Source organism: Saccharomycopsis crataegensis (assembly GCF_037102585.1).
Source record: "Saccharomycopsis crataegensis DNA, jcf7180000000075, whole genome shotgun sequence".
Lineage (NCBI taxonomy): Eukaryota > Fungi > Ascomycota > Saccharomycetes > Ascoideales > Saccharomycopsidaceae > Saccharomycopsis > Saccharomycopsis crataegensis.
The window spans coordinates 656,018-669,803 of record NW_027043822.1 but is presented as its reverse complement, the minus strand read 5'-3'; the positions used below and the strand labels follow the sequence as shown (position 1 = coordinate 669,803).

The window sequence follows — 13,786 nt, the reverse complement described above, 5'->3', positions numbered from 1 at the left end:
TCAACCAGAAGATAATCAATATTGTACACTGCGCTGGTAGCCTAAACCATAAATGTTGAATCCTTTGAGCAAACTTCATCATGTTCAAAGAAAGCAATTGATTTTGACGATTTTGAACTCCACCGCCACCAAAAGAGAAACTAAAAACTATTTTTTGAAATATCGAGCAAGAAATCTGTTAATTGGTCCCAGAAATGAGTTTGGTCAATCCAAAAGATTATGTGATCCTCTCAGAATATCGATCATAAAGATTAAAAGTCTAGAAAATATCCCAATTGACACCCTCGAAGGCATTGGTGTGACAATCTTCAAATTGACAAGACTTGGGGTTAGTCCAATAATTGTCATCGATGACAATGTCGACCATTTCAGAAAGTACAAGCAAAAGAAGAGCCTAAGGTTCGAAGATTACGAGAAGAATTTGGACGAACAATATAAGATATTACTGGACGTGATTGAGAATTCCATGTCTAATTCCCATGGATCATTTGTACAAAAAGATAGACTTAATGATAAGATCAATATTTCCAACGATTTTGATACTACGAATGAGGTATCGATAAAGAAAAATGAACAACACAACTATAAAATGAATGATTCCTACCAATTCTTGAAACGGACTTTGCAAAAGAATCTGGACCGTTTAAGCACCATCCCTATGAAGGCAATGTTCGAAGTTGATGAGGATCAGGGTATTCATCTAACATTCCACCAGTCAATATTGGATTATTTGCACCAAGGGAATATTCCAATCGTGTATCCTATAGGGTACCTGCTGAGAACTTCGGAACAATTGTTGTTGCCTTCAAATTTGGTGGTCGAAAACCTCGCACTTAATTTGTATAATTACTCGAAGAACGCCATCAAGGAGGGAATCTACAGCGACAACGAATACAAAAGTCATAAAGCTGCCCTCTCAATTGAAAAAATCATCTATATAGATCAAATTGGGGGCATTCCATCATTGGAAAGAATGTCGTCATCCCATGTTTTGATCAATTTAAAACAAGAATTTGGGGACATTACAATGGAATTACAAAAAGGGTTTCTCAAGCCATTTGAAAAGCAATCACACTTGAAAAACTTAAACAGTATCAATAGTATATTGATGAGATTGCCCGATGCTGCTGCCGCCATTATCACAACCCCATCTATGGCAGCAATTGATGATTTGCCGTTATTTGGCATTGAAGGAGAGAATTTAGAAGAGAACAGGGAAATGAACAGTGAAATGCCAATTGATGCCGATGTTAGAATATCTGACACATATAAGGATAGCTATAGTTACTCTAAGCTATTGAACAAAAATAACTCCGATGATACGATGGTGGATAACAGCTTGATCAATCAAAGTGGGGAATTTGTGAATAGTTTCAGAATCAAAAATCCTATAATCTATAATATCTTGACCGATCGTCCGCTAATATCCCCTTCATTGCCCGTTTATTTAAAGAATACTCCATTGTTATCCACCACCATTACTAGAAAAGGGATTGATGTGAAGTACTTGAAATCTGAATCGCCCTCCAACGGTTTTGATTTGATCAAGATGGACCAAGAAGGAAAGATTAATCTAAAAAAAATCAAAGAATTGATTGACGATTCTTTTAGAAGACCTTTAGACTTAGAAGATTATTTGAAAAGAATCAATGGGAAAGTTGCCGGATTGATCATAGCTGGCGACTATGAGGCAGGGGCAATCGTAACTTGGGAGGAGATGAAGCACGGATCGACTAAAAATATTCCTTATTTGGACAAGTTTGCAGTAAAAAGATCCCTTCAAGGCACTTTCAGCGCTGCTGATATTGTTTTCAAAGTTATGGTAAACACATTATTCCCGAAAGAGTTGATTTGGAGATCCAGACAAAACAATCCGGTAAACAAATGGTACCATGAAAGATCAAACGGCAGTCTCTGTGTTCCTGAAACTCAATGGAGATGTTTTTGGGTTGGAAATAGTACGAAACAAGATCCAGAAAACATAAAGGGGTACATGGAGGTGTGTGAAAAGATCCAGCCCTCATGGTTGGACACCAAGTAACCTTACAGGATTTAGATATTTTCAATATATTGATTTTGTTTCCCATGTGTAATTTCTTTATTTTTTTTCATTTATTTTGTTGGAGGTTATTTGTAATGATAATGGCGTGCTTTGGTAACCATGATTTGTGGACAACATGCAAGACTTGAGTTGTGCAAAACTAAACCAAAACCAAAACAACAACTGGAGAATCAAACCGCATAATTTCTTACTTTGCAATTTTTCTTTCTTTAAATTACTGCAAAATTTTCACTGTCGATTGATCAATCCAGCTCTCATATTATCAAGCCAAGTAAAGTCGTTTGGATTACGGTTTACTCGGCCACTATAGTCAATAAATGTGAGCACTCTATGCGGACGCACACATTATTATAGAGCCCAATGTAGAGAAGGATCATGGAATGATATTCTGAGAAGGGTTTTAACAGGAGATGTGACCTTTTTTTTTATTTTTAAAGTTTATATAAAAATATACAATACCTTTTTATTTCTACTGTGATTGGATTGTGGTAGCAATCAATGAAATTTCTCTTTTCTTTTTTTTTTATTTTCCACCTTGAATAAAGTTGTTGATGTTGCTCTCACATTCATCTCACAAGAGTACTCCTATTTTTTTTATTAAAAATGAAAGAAAATTAATTAAAAGGAGAAAAGAATCATGACTGTTGAAGTGGCAGCCAGCGAATGGTTCAATTCTGAGGAAGTTCTCAATTATTTTAAAATAGTCTCGGAGGAATCTGATATCTCAATTGATCCGGAGGCCAAACCTCAGCTCATTGGTGAAAAAAAGGTTGATTTGAGATGTGGACCCATTCTAAGATTATTAGGAACATACAATAATCAGCTGAAATATCGCGGGTCATTGTTACTAGTCATCAATGGTGACTCAGAATATATCCCCCACATATCGTATAAGCTAGGTCCCAGTGATAATGTGAAGGAAAATCTGGAAGAGCCGGTAGATGTCAAAGAAGGAACATTTGAAGGCCATTTGATACACACTGAAGGAGCATTATCATTCTTTAGATTTGATATCAATTTTCCATTAGCTAAATGGGAGCAGAAATGCAAGTATGATATCGAATGTGTGCATGAACCTGAGTACCAGTTTTATATACCGGCTACGTTTCAGTCCATGAATGTGATGTTTTACTCGTGTAATGGGTTTTCCTACAACACCGACGGATCAAAATACAAAGGAACACTATGGTATGATGTTCTCAGGAATCATATGTCCAGTGGATTGAGATACCATGTGATGATTGGCGGAGGAGATCAAATCTATTCTGATGTTGTCAAGAGAGATACCCGGGATTTGAAAGAGTGGTTATCAACCACCAAGGCAGAATCTAGAAAAAACATTGAGAAATCAGCTGAATATCTCGGGCAGCTCAATAATTTTTACTTAAACCATTATTTGAACTGGTATGGAAGAGGGTACTTGAATGGCACTAAGAACGAATGTTTTATTAGGATGTTTCCTAGAGTGCTTGCCACCATTCCATCCATTAACATTTTTGATGATCATGATATTATCGACGGGTTTGGATCTTATGAAGATAATATAAATGGTTCGGACATGTTTTTGGGGATAGGAAAGATGGCGATGAAGCATTATTTGCTATTCCAACACCATACATCCATGGAAGAAGTCCATAGCGGGGCAATTGAAAAGGAGCCTAGTTGGGTGATAGGCTCCAAAATTGGCAGATACATTAAACAAAGATCAATGTCGGTGTATCTGAGATTAGGTAAAAAAATTGGATTTATTGGCCTTGATTGCCGTACTGAAAGAAGTCTTGATGAAGTTGTTGTCCCAGAAACTTATGAAATCGTGTTCAACAGAATAAAAAAAGAGTTGAAGGACTCCAATTATGAAATTAAGCATTTATATATTTTATTGGGTGTTCCAATTTTGTATCCAAGATTGGTTTTGTTGGAAAAAATCTTGAACAGCCCAACGACAAAGGTATTGGCAGGTCTGTTGAGGAAATTGCATATTGGTTCTGGAGCCATTCAAGAAATTGATGGTGGAATAGACATTGTGGATGATATGAATGATCACTGGTGTTCTGATAACCATAAGAATGAGCGAAACAAACTTGTGGCTAGGTTACAGCAATTTCTGAACGAGGAAAGTGTTCGCATTACTTTCTTGGGGGGAGATGTTCATTTAGCGGCTGTCGGGAGAATGAGAGGGTTAGAGATTGTTGATGAGGAACCGCATCACAAACAGAAATTTTTACATATCCATGAGCACCACAGAAAACACTTCGTTGATGTTGAGCCACTTGGTGATCCTAGATTGATGTTCAATGTTATTTCTTCAGCCATAACTAACCATCCACCCCCCGATAAAGTGGCCCAAATGATGTTCAATGTTCAAAAGAAGCATCATTTTGGAGACGAGGCTCTAGAAGACATGGTTCCAATTTTCAAGACTGAGCCGGATGAGGTGACTTTAAGATCAAGTGTTCGGCATATAAAACATCATAATGTGGAGTTTATGAACAAAAGAAATTACTCAGACTTGATACCCGTGGAAAATAGTCACAAGTACCAAATTGGGGGTTTGAAATATCCCGGGCCAGTACACAAAGAATCTAGAGAGTCGATCATTAAAGAAAAGTCTCATACTAGGGAGGATTCTGATGAAAAAGTACATCACGATATAGGATATCCAGTTGATGTTGATGGGTTGGCAGCTACGATTCATGTTGAAAAAAATATCAAGGATCCAGAGGCAAGTACCTTTGACTATGAAGTGATAATTCCTCTGTTGAATGTTTTCAGTAAAGCCGAACCATTGAATCAAACACATGTTAAGTATGTACATTAGTTCTATTTTTTTTTTTTTTTTTTTAATATTTATTCATGGTTCGTTTTTTTGGTAGCTATATGTACAAGTGAGTTTTTGACATTAATAGTAACAATTATGATGATGATTTAATCGTACATATACATGGTAGGTTTTGCATGAGAGTAGAATCCTTGGGGAAGTTGTTTCTCAGAGGTAATAACCATACCAAAGAAGGGTTGAAACATAATTAACAGATATGTATGTTCCACCAGTTTATTCCGGATAGATATGGACGAAAAAAAAAAAAGTTGATTGAAGTAAACGAAGAAAGACAATAATCAAAGTATAAGAATATTTTTAAAATATTATTGGAAATGATAAATAAATAAATAAGAAAAATGATAAGTAAGTACAAGGAGGTTTGGTTGCGAAATTAAAATAGTCAATATAATTTTGTGCTTGCACTAATACAGATCCACGATCCAGTGTCTGCACAACTTGCAGGATCCACAAATCGTCAACATGGGTTTCTCTCAATACATACAAATGGCACGCATTGTTTTTTTGCCCACAAGTACAAAACTTTGGATAATAAATAACCATCAGTTTCTCTTTCTTTTTCCCAGGAATTACTTTTCTTTTTTAAAAAAAACCACCAACCGATGAGAAAAAAAAAAAATAACAACGAAGTAACAGGGAAACTACCTATTCAGAAATGAAGTTCAGACAAACTATTTTAAATTTGGGAGTGATATGCTTCATAAGCATGGCCAGTGGGGCTCCTATAAACACATCTTCAACTTCTACTGCAACTTCTAGATCTTCGACCTCTTCGGAAACCCTGGTCTCTTCGACAACTCTGACCTCTGCTACAACTCTGACCTCTTCTATATTACCGACCACTTCTACTTCCCCAACAACCTCTAAAACCTCTGTTTCTTCTACTTACACTTCTCTATCTTCATCAGCAAAATTAAATACTGTGACGTCTACCACCACCCTGTCTCCGGCAGTGGAAGTCAATCTTCAAAATAAAGCAGTTCAATCGCCAACCACAACTAGCTCATCAAAAAGCTCAACTACTACAGCCACACAGAATAGTGACTCAAATACTTCTTCCGAAAATGTCAAAACCACCTTATCTTCTTCATCTTCAACTGTTGGTTTCGCAACCACTAACGAAAATAAAGTGGTGTTAGTTTCATCCACCAGTACCTCGTCCGAAACAGCCAAAACTACTTCTTCGAGCACATCAAAACCCACCTCATCCACCTCATCCTCAACTGTTGGTATTGAAACCAGCAAGCAGAACAAAGCGGTGTTAGTTTCACCCACCTCTACTTCTTCCGAAACAGCCAAAACTACTTCTTCGAGCACATCAAAATCCACCTCATCCACCTCATCCTCAACTGTTGGTATTGAAACCAGCAAGCAGAACAAAGCGGTGTTAGTTTCACCCACCTCTACTTCTTCCGAAACAGCCAAAACTACTTCTTTGAGCACATTAAAATCCACCTCATCCACCTCATCCTCAACTGTTGGTATTGAGACTAACAAGGAGAACAAAGCAGTGCTAGTGTTAACCACATCCACACGTAGTTCTAATGGGGATAAAGCCACAACCACCACCTACACTACGAACGCTGAAAAAGTAACCACCTCACAAGCCAATAATAATGTCGTCTCCACTTCAGAAAAAACTTCTTCCTCTATTTCCCAAGCCGTGGAAATTGCCACCTTCCAAAATAACAAGAATGTTATGATATCGACTTCTCCCCAAGATGCCTCAACTACTTTTTCTCAACCAGTTAACAACAATGATGCTACTACAACAACTGCTACCAATGCTGTGGGTATCGTAACATCAGTTGCTAACAAGAATGTTATAATCTCTTCCTCTTCCCCAACCGATACCAGCGAATCAGCAGGTACAACCAATGCTGCTGCCCAAAAACAAACAGAGTCTGCAGCTACTAGCCAGTCCTCCAACCAAAAAGCTCTGACCACATCCTCACCAACCACTGCTGCCGCTGAATCACAATCAGGTTCCCTATACTCTGCCACAGCTGAAGATGATGTTGCTAATAATTCGTCTTCCCCTAGCGGCCCTGCATCCACCAGCTCTTCCTCAAAAGATTCGTCTAAAGATAAGTCATCTGCCTCCTCAACTTCTGAGTCTAAGGATCACGCCACAAAAACCAAAGGTTCTTCGTCTCACACATCCGATGCCTCCAAGAATTCTAAGACAGACTCGGCGACTAGTACTTCCAAGAAATCTTCCAAGGAAAACACTACTTCCAAGAAATCTTCTAAGGAAACCAACACTCTTGGCACTTCGGTTACCTCGAAGTCTTCTTCTAAGGCTGCATTGTACACTGCGAGTGATGATAGCGAGGAAACTCTTACAAAAATCGACGCCAAAACTGCTAATAATGGAGGAGTGCAAACCAGCACTGCCAAAAATTCCAAATCTAAAGGGGATGGTAGTAACTTGGCAGCGGATAAAGGTGGCATTATGGCAGTTGCCGCCTTATTTGCCCTTGCCTTATTGTGAGCCTCGTGGAACCTTTGCTTTCTTATACTATTATTTATTTCTTGCTTTGCTTTATTCACAATAGAATTTTGTTTTCTTATTTTTTTTTTTTTTTTGCTCATTTTATTCTTGCCTTCACTTTGCTGTATTATTTGATGTTTTGACTGTCTACTATTGTTATTTCTTTTCTAATTTGAGTTCCACCAAGAATTATTTTTTTCACTTCAGTTCATTTTTTTTAATACTATGTACTATCTATTATTAGACTGATGTTTCATTTCTTGTAAAGACAGAATCACTAACCAATCCATCAAGATCATTAAAATCAATCTAATACATGATTGTAACATGTTGATCAATAACAACGTTCTAAAACCTAAACTTGAAATATCTAGCGTAAATGGATGCACTAATTGAGAGTAGCTATTTAATGAATAATGTGATTCATACTCAGTTTCAATACTATATATATATATAAAAGATAAAAAGTTATATCAATTAGAAGAAGACTCTTCAAGAAAGTGCTGCAAGACTAAACCCTATATCACGTGATACAAAGTGTCCGAGCCCTGCTTCTGAGATGGATTTAGAATTAATTCTTTATCGTTATTACGTTTATGTTTCTTCTATATATATATTATTATCAGGTGTCTAGTTTCCACTTGCTCTCATTACTTCCATAACAGATCTACAGCTGCAATGGCCACATCCTTCAGATGTGCTACCTCATCCGGGTAACCACATATACAAGTTTTGAGCACTTACAAATGTACTCCACTTATATTACTAAGAAATTGAGATGTGGTGAATGGTGATGATCTTGTGCAATCGTTTTTGAGATATTTCATATTGAAAAGACAATTAAAAATATTAACAAGATGTCTGTACCTGACAACGGACAAAATAATAGAAATAGTGATAATGCGATGAATGCCGATAATGGAGAATCTCAACCACAATCACAGCAGTTTATAATCTTTGAAGGGATTCCTGATGGCCAACAACAACAACCACCACAACAAGGATTCAACTTCCTTTGGAACTCTCAAGATATGATGAATGATGACACCTGGGGTGGTATCTCTAACCTTGGAAGGCTCTTGGCATCATTGATGTTTATGGTCAATGAACCTAAAAAAAAGAAGCATGCATCCCAAAGAGCTTTGGACTCCTTAAAAGCAGTTGATTTAAGCGAATTGCTGGAGGCCGATAGACTTTGCCCAATCTGTTTTGATCATTTCGAAGGATTAAAACATGGGAAGCGTAATGATAATGATGGATCAAAGGAAAATATTGATGATCATTTCATGATTATTGATAGTGATGAGGAAAATGAAGATAGTGACGATGAGGCGATGTTCATGGATGCCGAAGACCCTGGGGTGATGCTACCAGCCTCTATTACCGGCCAACAACATAGTACTTACAGAATTGAGGATGATCCAGTATATCGATCCGTGCAGTCTAAAAAAGAGAAAGAAAAGAAAGATGAGGTTCCAGAGAATCATGTGGCAGTGAGAATGCCTTGCAATCACGTCTTTGGGGAATCCTGTATTCGAGAATGGCTTAAGAAGGAAGTGACCTGTCCATTGTGTCGTAAAGAAGTGGAAAGTGATGAGGCTGGAGACGAGAACGCCGACTCCAGTGGAGGAAGAAGATCCATGACGTTATATTCTTTTCAGTTATCAAGAGGTTATATCAATGGTGATTATTCCAGAGCTGGCGAGGGCCATGCATGGAATGACCCTGAGTTGGCGCTTCCTGAGGAAGCTCAAGGTTCTGGACCTATTTTGGGTGCATCAATTGTTCCACGAGATGTTGGCATTGACAGAAACAATCAATCTAATAATAACAACAATAACGACAACAACAACGACAACAACAACAACGACGACGACAACAACAACAACAACAACAGTAGTAACAATAATAATGATAATGATAACAATGCTAATGATAATAACAATAATGGTTCGCGAGAGGTGCGAAATTCATACCAACAAACACAAAATAATAATGTTAGTGGCCTGGATGGTAGCGTGAACTTAAACAATAGCCAATCAAACCCTGGTGATCCAAGCAATGATAATCTAAGTTCAGAACCACAAAACGGAAATGGAAGATCTGGATCAACATTTTCGTTCCCGAGACTTTTCTTTCAAGGAGGACCGTTGGGTAGATTTTCAAGTGCTTTATTAGGACCAGATAGTTCAACTTTAAGGTCAGGCACTAATGGAACTGGTGGTGGACCTGTGAGGTCATCCAGACAAAACTCCAATAATGGCCAACGAACCCATCCTTATTTCAGAACTTTTATTATCAATGCTAATACTCGACAAAGAAATGATTCAAGCAACCAGTCTTGAAGACTGATCTACGGTTGCGTTGTTTTAGGAACTTTTGATTTTGGCTTTTATTTTTTTTTTCCCTAATCAGGCTTTAATTGCCTAGAACACTTTTTTTTTTCTTTTGGCTTGGCATTTTGAACAATTGATATCATATTAGGATAATATTCTTCATTTCATTATCGAATCTGGATTCAAATGAGTACTAGAGATCATTCTTAGTCTCTGATATCAATTTTGTTCTATTGATTTTTTCTTTAATTTTGTTTTTATTATGTTTCATCTGCATTCATAGGGAAAAGGTATATTTACCGGTTATATTATATGTGTTTAGAGTTCATTTTATATGAATCTGCGATATTTTACTGTTTTTCATTTTAAATATCTTTTATGTGATACCTCTGATTTTTCTTGCACTCTTCTCCTTTAATTACAATAACTTTAATTTAAATTAAATAGAAAGTTATATTTAGGGTGTTTATAGATATTAACTGCAATGATGTTTGTAGTTTTAACGCATAACCTTTGAATATTGTTGATGGCAATTGACATACATTGTTTTTGGAGCAACAGTTGCAGGAATTGCCAGTAATTCCATAGGTGTTAAAAAAGCACGATAATCTACGCATGGGTCAAATCAACATAATTCAAATCTGCTTTTTCAATTCTGTAATGACGTTACTCTTTAACATCTAATTTCTAACCCTAACTAGATGATATGTCTGTACTAGCTCCCTTTGAGAAATTGAACCTTCAGAAGAATAAGATAAAGGTTCAAAAATAGAAAGATTGTAGTCAAAAAAAGAAGAAGAATAAAGAAATTCTGAAACAAAGTCAGTAGAAAAAGAAAAAGAAACGACTTAAGCGTCAAGAGGATCAGAATTCTTGCGAACGGAATTCCAAAACCTTTTGAAATAAGCATGGTCGGCAATACCATTAGCAGTTTGGTAATCAGAAACAGTTCGAAGAGGAATTTCCATAGTAGGCAAATTTTGGACGAAGATGTTCAACTGAAAAAGTGAAAGGAGGGACTTTACCAGCATTGGTACGAAGAACATAAGAATTACCATGGACTTCATGAACGACAAAAGGACCAGTATAACCAGGTTGTCCTGTTTTAGCAGCAAAATTCTTCAAAAGAACATGTTCTCCAACAAAAAAACTGTAGAAGTTAGATTTAGGATCGCGCAACAATTGCAACATATTTCTAGCTATATGTTTCTTGGGCAGCACAGCATCCCTATAGGTTGGGAGATTTTCATTCAGCTTTAATTTATATCCAAAAGCATCAATTTCATCAATTTCACCAATTTCATCAATTTCACCAATTTCACCAATTTCATCAATTTCATCAATTTCACCAATTTCACCAATTTCACCAATTTCATCAATAATGTATGAATTTTCCGATATTCCAATTGCATTAGGAGCAAAACTAACGATGTCATCGTCGTTCGTTGTGCCATTTCCATCATTAGCAAATTCTTGTATCAAATCATCATTGGAATTCGCATTTTCTGGAGGTAAAACATCACCAGGACAGTAATCCTTCGAAATTTTAGCTTTGCAACATTTAAAGCAAGAACAATTCATACAATAATAATAGGAAGCATTTTTCAAATTCAAATGGTGTTTATACCTTTTGGTATTGTGTAAAAGCTTGACCTTATAATTCCGATTGCCATTATTCTTGTGATTGTTGTTGTTGTTGTTGTTGTTGTTGTTGTTGTTGTTGTTGTTGTTGTTGTTGTTGTTGTTGTTGTTGTTGTTGTTGTTGTAGGTATGATTCTGATTGGTCCTCATCTTATTGTTGAAGAATGTATTTAAGGAGTTAACACCAGCATTACCATTTTCATTTCCGTCAGCAATAACATTTCTTTGACCAAGCAACATGCTAGTAGTCGTATTGCTATTAGTAATATTAGAAACTGAAGGATTTCTCAATTTCAAACTATCGATTATTGGCATAATCTTTCCCAAACGCGATTCGCACTATAAGTGCAATTCCACATCAACAAGAGTATTCATCTTGAGGAAAGGCTCAAGATGACGGAGGCTGTAGCTCTGAATAAGTCTGTATACGACTTGCTTGAAAAGCTTGATTGTGTCTTTCAAATACATTGACTGTTGAAGACAATTGAGAATCCAAGTCAAAAAGGTATGGACATCTTCATTAACTTGTTCGTTTAATTTATAGAAGTCTTGTGTGTCTTTCAACGCCAAATTGGCATATGGGTGCCGGGAGAGTAGGTACCCGACTACCAAAACGAAGAGAGATGAGCATTGTTGACTAATCTGGCAACATCTATAACGAATTTCAACTGGAATCTGCTCAAGTAAGGCAGAGCACCAGTCGCCAAGTTTAACATTTTTGGCTATCATTATCCTAATAAACTCAATAAGAAACAAACGACCGTTTTCCACGGTATCAAACTTGAGACCATTAACTCGATAAGGATTGTCGTAGGAGGAAAATTGACGATGACCAAAAGAATTGATAATCTGTCTCAAATTAATCATTGTATCGTATTCCGTAATCGAACGTAATGAAGTGATTATAAAACTCGATACATGAGGAGTTAATCTTTGAAGAACATCGAGGTAAGTTCTTGGTAATATCAGTCTTAACTGTCGTAATTGGCTTCCGTTGATGACAGCGATTTTGGGATCGAGTAAAGTCTGATTCATTGGTTGTGGCGGTTGCGGCAACGGCAATGGACCTTGGGGTAATTGAGGATTGGTTGGCGTACGTCCTCTAGAGCTAGTAGATCCTGAACGAAAATTCTCTACAGAAGAAGTAGAACCAGTGTGAACTGAACCATTCTTAGTGGCTTCGGATGCAAGCGAGACAGGGGAAGGAGGAAGATCCTTACCAGAAGCATTGGTTTTAGACACATCAACTGGAATCTGAGGTTGAGGTGGATCAGAAGCTGTTACGTTTACAGCAACTTTGCTGAACTTTGCTTGCATCTCGTCCATCATAGATTGAATATTTTCAATGTTAAACAGTTCAAGTTTCTTTCGATTCTCTTCAAGTAACTTAGTGATGTCGTCTAATCCAGATGTGATATCGGTTTTGACATAACGAGAAAAAATCACTTGAACGCTGGTTTTCACATCGGTAAGAACGTCGGCTTGGAGCTTTGGGAGAGATTGCAACAAGTTTGTCAAGCTTAGTTTTCAGAGACGCTTGGGCATGCTGAACAGCATCTTTGATAGACAATAATGATTGCTGATCAACTTCTTTGCCTTTCATCATATCGGTAAGTTTCAACTTCATCTGGCCACTGAGATCAAGAGTACGGTTTAACATGACATTTCTGTGACTCTTAAATTCCTTCATCAAGGTTTTCACAAGAGTGTCACGGTTGGTATTTGAAACGCCACTTAACTCGTCAAACAACTTTTGTAACAATGCAAACCAAGCATCCTGTTCCTCGTCATGGTTGTTCAAGGTTGTTTGAAGCTTGTCGGCATTGGAAGTTACATGAGCGTGTAAATTCTTTAACTAATCATTCTGGACGGAGAGCTGACTGGTAATAGCTTTATTGCCCTCAACAAGCGTCAGATGGGTTACTGTTAATTCACCCTGTATTTCGTCGCAGAAAGCACAGAAACTGTCTGACAAAGAGGTAATAGCGGTAGACGCTGTATTTTGAAGTTCTATCATGTTAGCAAATTCGGTTGATGTCTTTGCCGTGTGGCGAAAAAGACTAGAAATAGTCTTGTGAAGCGAATCAAGCTTAAGATTTTGACGTTGCATTTCACGAATTGTACGTTCAAAAAGAATCAGAGTCTTCATAGCCTCCAATGTCAGGTAAGTCATTTTATCATGCATTTCATCCATAAGTGATCTCACATATTCCTTCATGTGGTGGAGAATAGCTAAAGCATCTACGGTAGCTTGTAGTAGGGTAAGTCTAAGAATATCGGATTTAAGATGATTCTGCATTAATACAAACAAGAACTTAATAAAGTTAACAACGTAGTAAAATATAATAATTGAATAATGAGATGTCTCCCTAAAAATAGTAGAGAGATTATAAAAGTAGAATAAGTAAAATAAA

At 37.0% G+C, this 13,786-nt stretch overlaps 6 protein-coding genes across 6 annotated transcripts; 4 read left to right on the top strand and 2 right to left on the bottom strand. All coding sequences in view use genetic code 12, as the record gives it.

The window, feature by feature from the left end:
• Positions 1-52: 52 nt before the first annotated feature.
• ARG2 (acetyl-CoA:L-glutamate N-acetyltransferase) lies at positions 53-2,041 on the top strand (the record flags this gene model as incomplete). Its single annotated transcript, XM_064996033.1, has 1 exon — positions 53-2,041. One exon carries the CDS (start codon positions 53-55, stop codon positions 2,039-2,041), a length of 1,989 nt encoding a protein of 662 aa, XP_064852105.1.
• Positions 2,042-2,699: 658 nt separating this feature from the next.
• Positions 2,700-4,880, top strand: DASC09_024290 (uncharacterized protein; the record flags this gene model as incomplete). The annotated part of the gene is made up of 1 exon (XM_064996032.1): positions 2,700-4,880. One exon carries the CDS (start codon positions 2,700-2,702, stop codon positions 4,878-4,880), a length of 2,181 nt encoding a protein of 726 aa, XP_064852104.1.
• A 676-nt stretch (positions 4,881-5,556) lies between these two features.
• On the top strand, positions 5,557-7,395 carry DASC09_024280 (uncharacterized protein; the record flags this gene model as incomplete). Its single annotated transcript, XM_064996031.1, has 1 exon — positions 5,557-7,395. One exon carries the CDS (start codon positions 5,557-5,559, stop codon positions 7,393-7,395), a length of 1,839 nt encoding a protein of 612 aa, XP_064852103.1.
• Positions 7,396-8,252: 857 nt separating this feature from the next.
• DASC09_024270 (ubiquitin-protein ligase) lies at positions 8,253-9,740 on the top strand (the record flags this gene model as incomplete). The annotated part of the gene is made up of 1 exon (XM_064996030.1): positions 8,253-9,740. The coding sequence occupies one exon, from the start codon at positions 8,253-8,255 to the stop codon at positions 9,738-9,740; it is 1,488 nt and encodes a 495-aa protein (XP_064852102.1).
• A 930-nt stretch (positions 9,741-10,670) lies between these two features.
• DASC09_024260 (uncharacterized protein) lies at positions 10,671-11,687 on the bottom strand (the record flags this gene model as incomplete). Its single annotated transcript, XM_064996029.1, has 1 exon — positions 10,671-11,687. The coding sequence occupies one exon, from the start codon at positions 11,685-11,687 to the stop codon at positions 10,671-10,673; it is 1,017 nt and encodes a 338-aa protein (XP_064852101.1).
• Positions 11,688-11,711: 24 nt separating this feature from the next.
• DASC09_024250 (uncharacterized protein) lies at positions 11,712-13,545 on the bottom strand (the record flags this gene model as incomplete). Its single annotated transcript, XM_064996028.1, is given in 3 exon segments — positions 11,712-12,860; positions 12,880-13,227; positions 13,297-13,545. 3 exon segments carry the CDS (start codon positions 13,543-13,545, stop codon positions 11,712-11,714), a joined length of 1,746 nt encoding a protein of 581 aa, XP_064852100.1.
• Between the last annotated feature and the right edge of the window lie 241 nt (positions 13,546-13,786).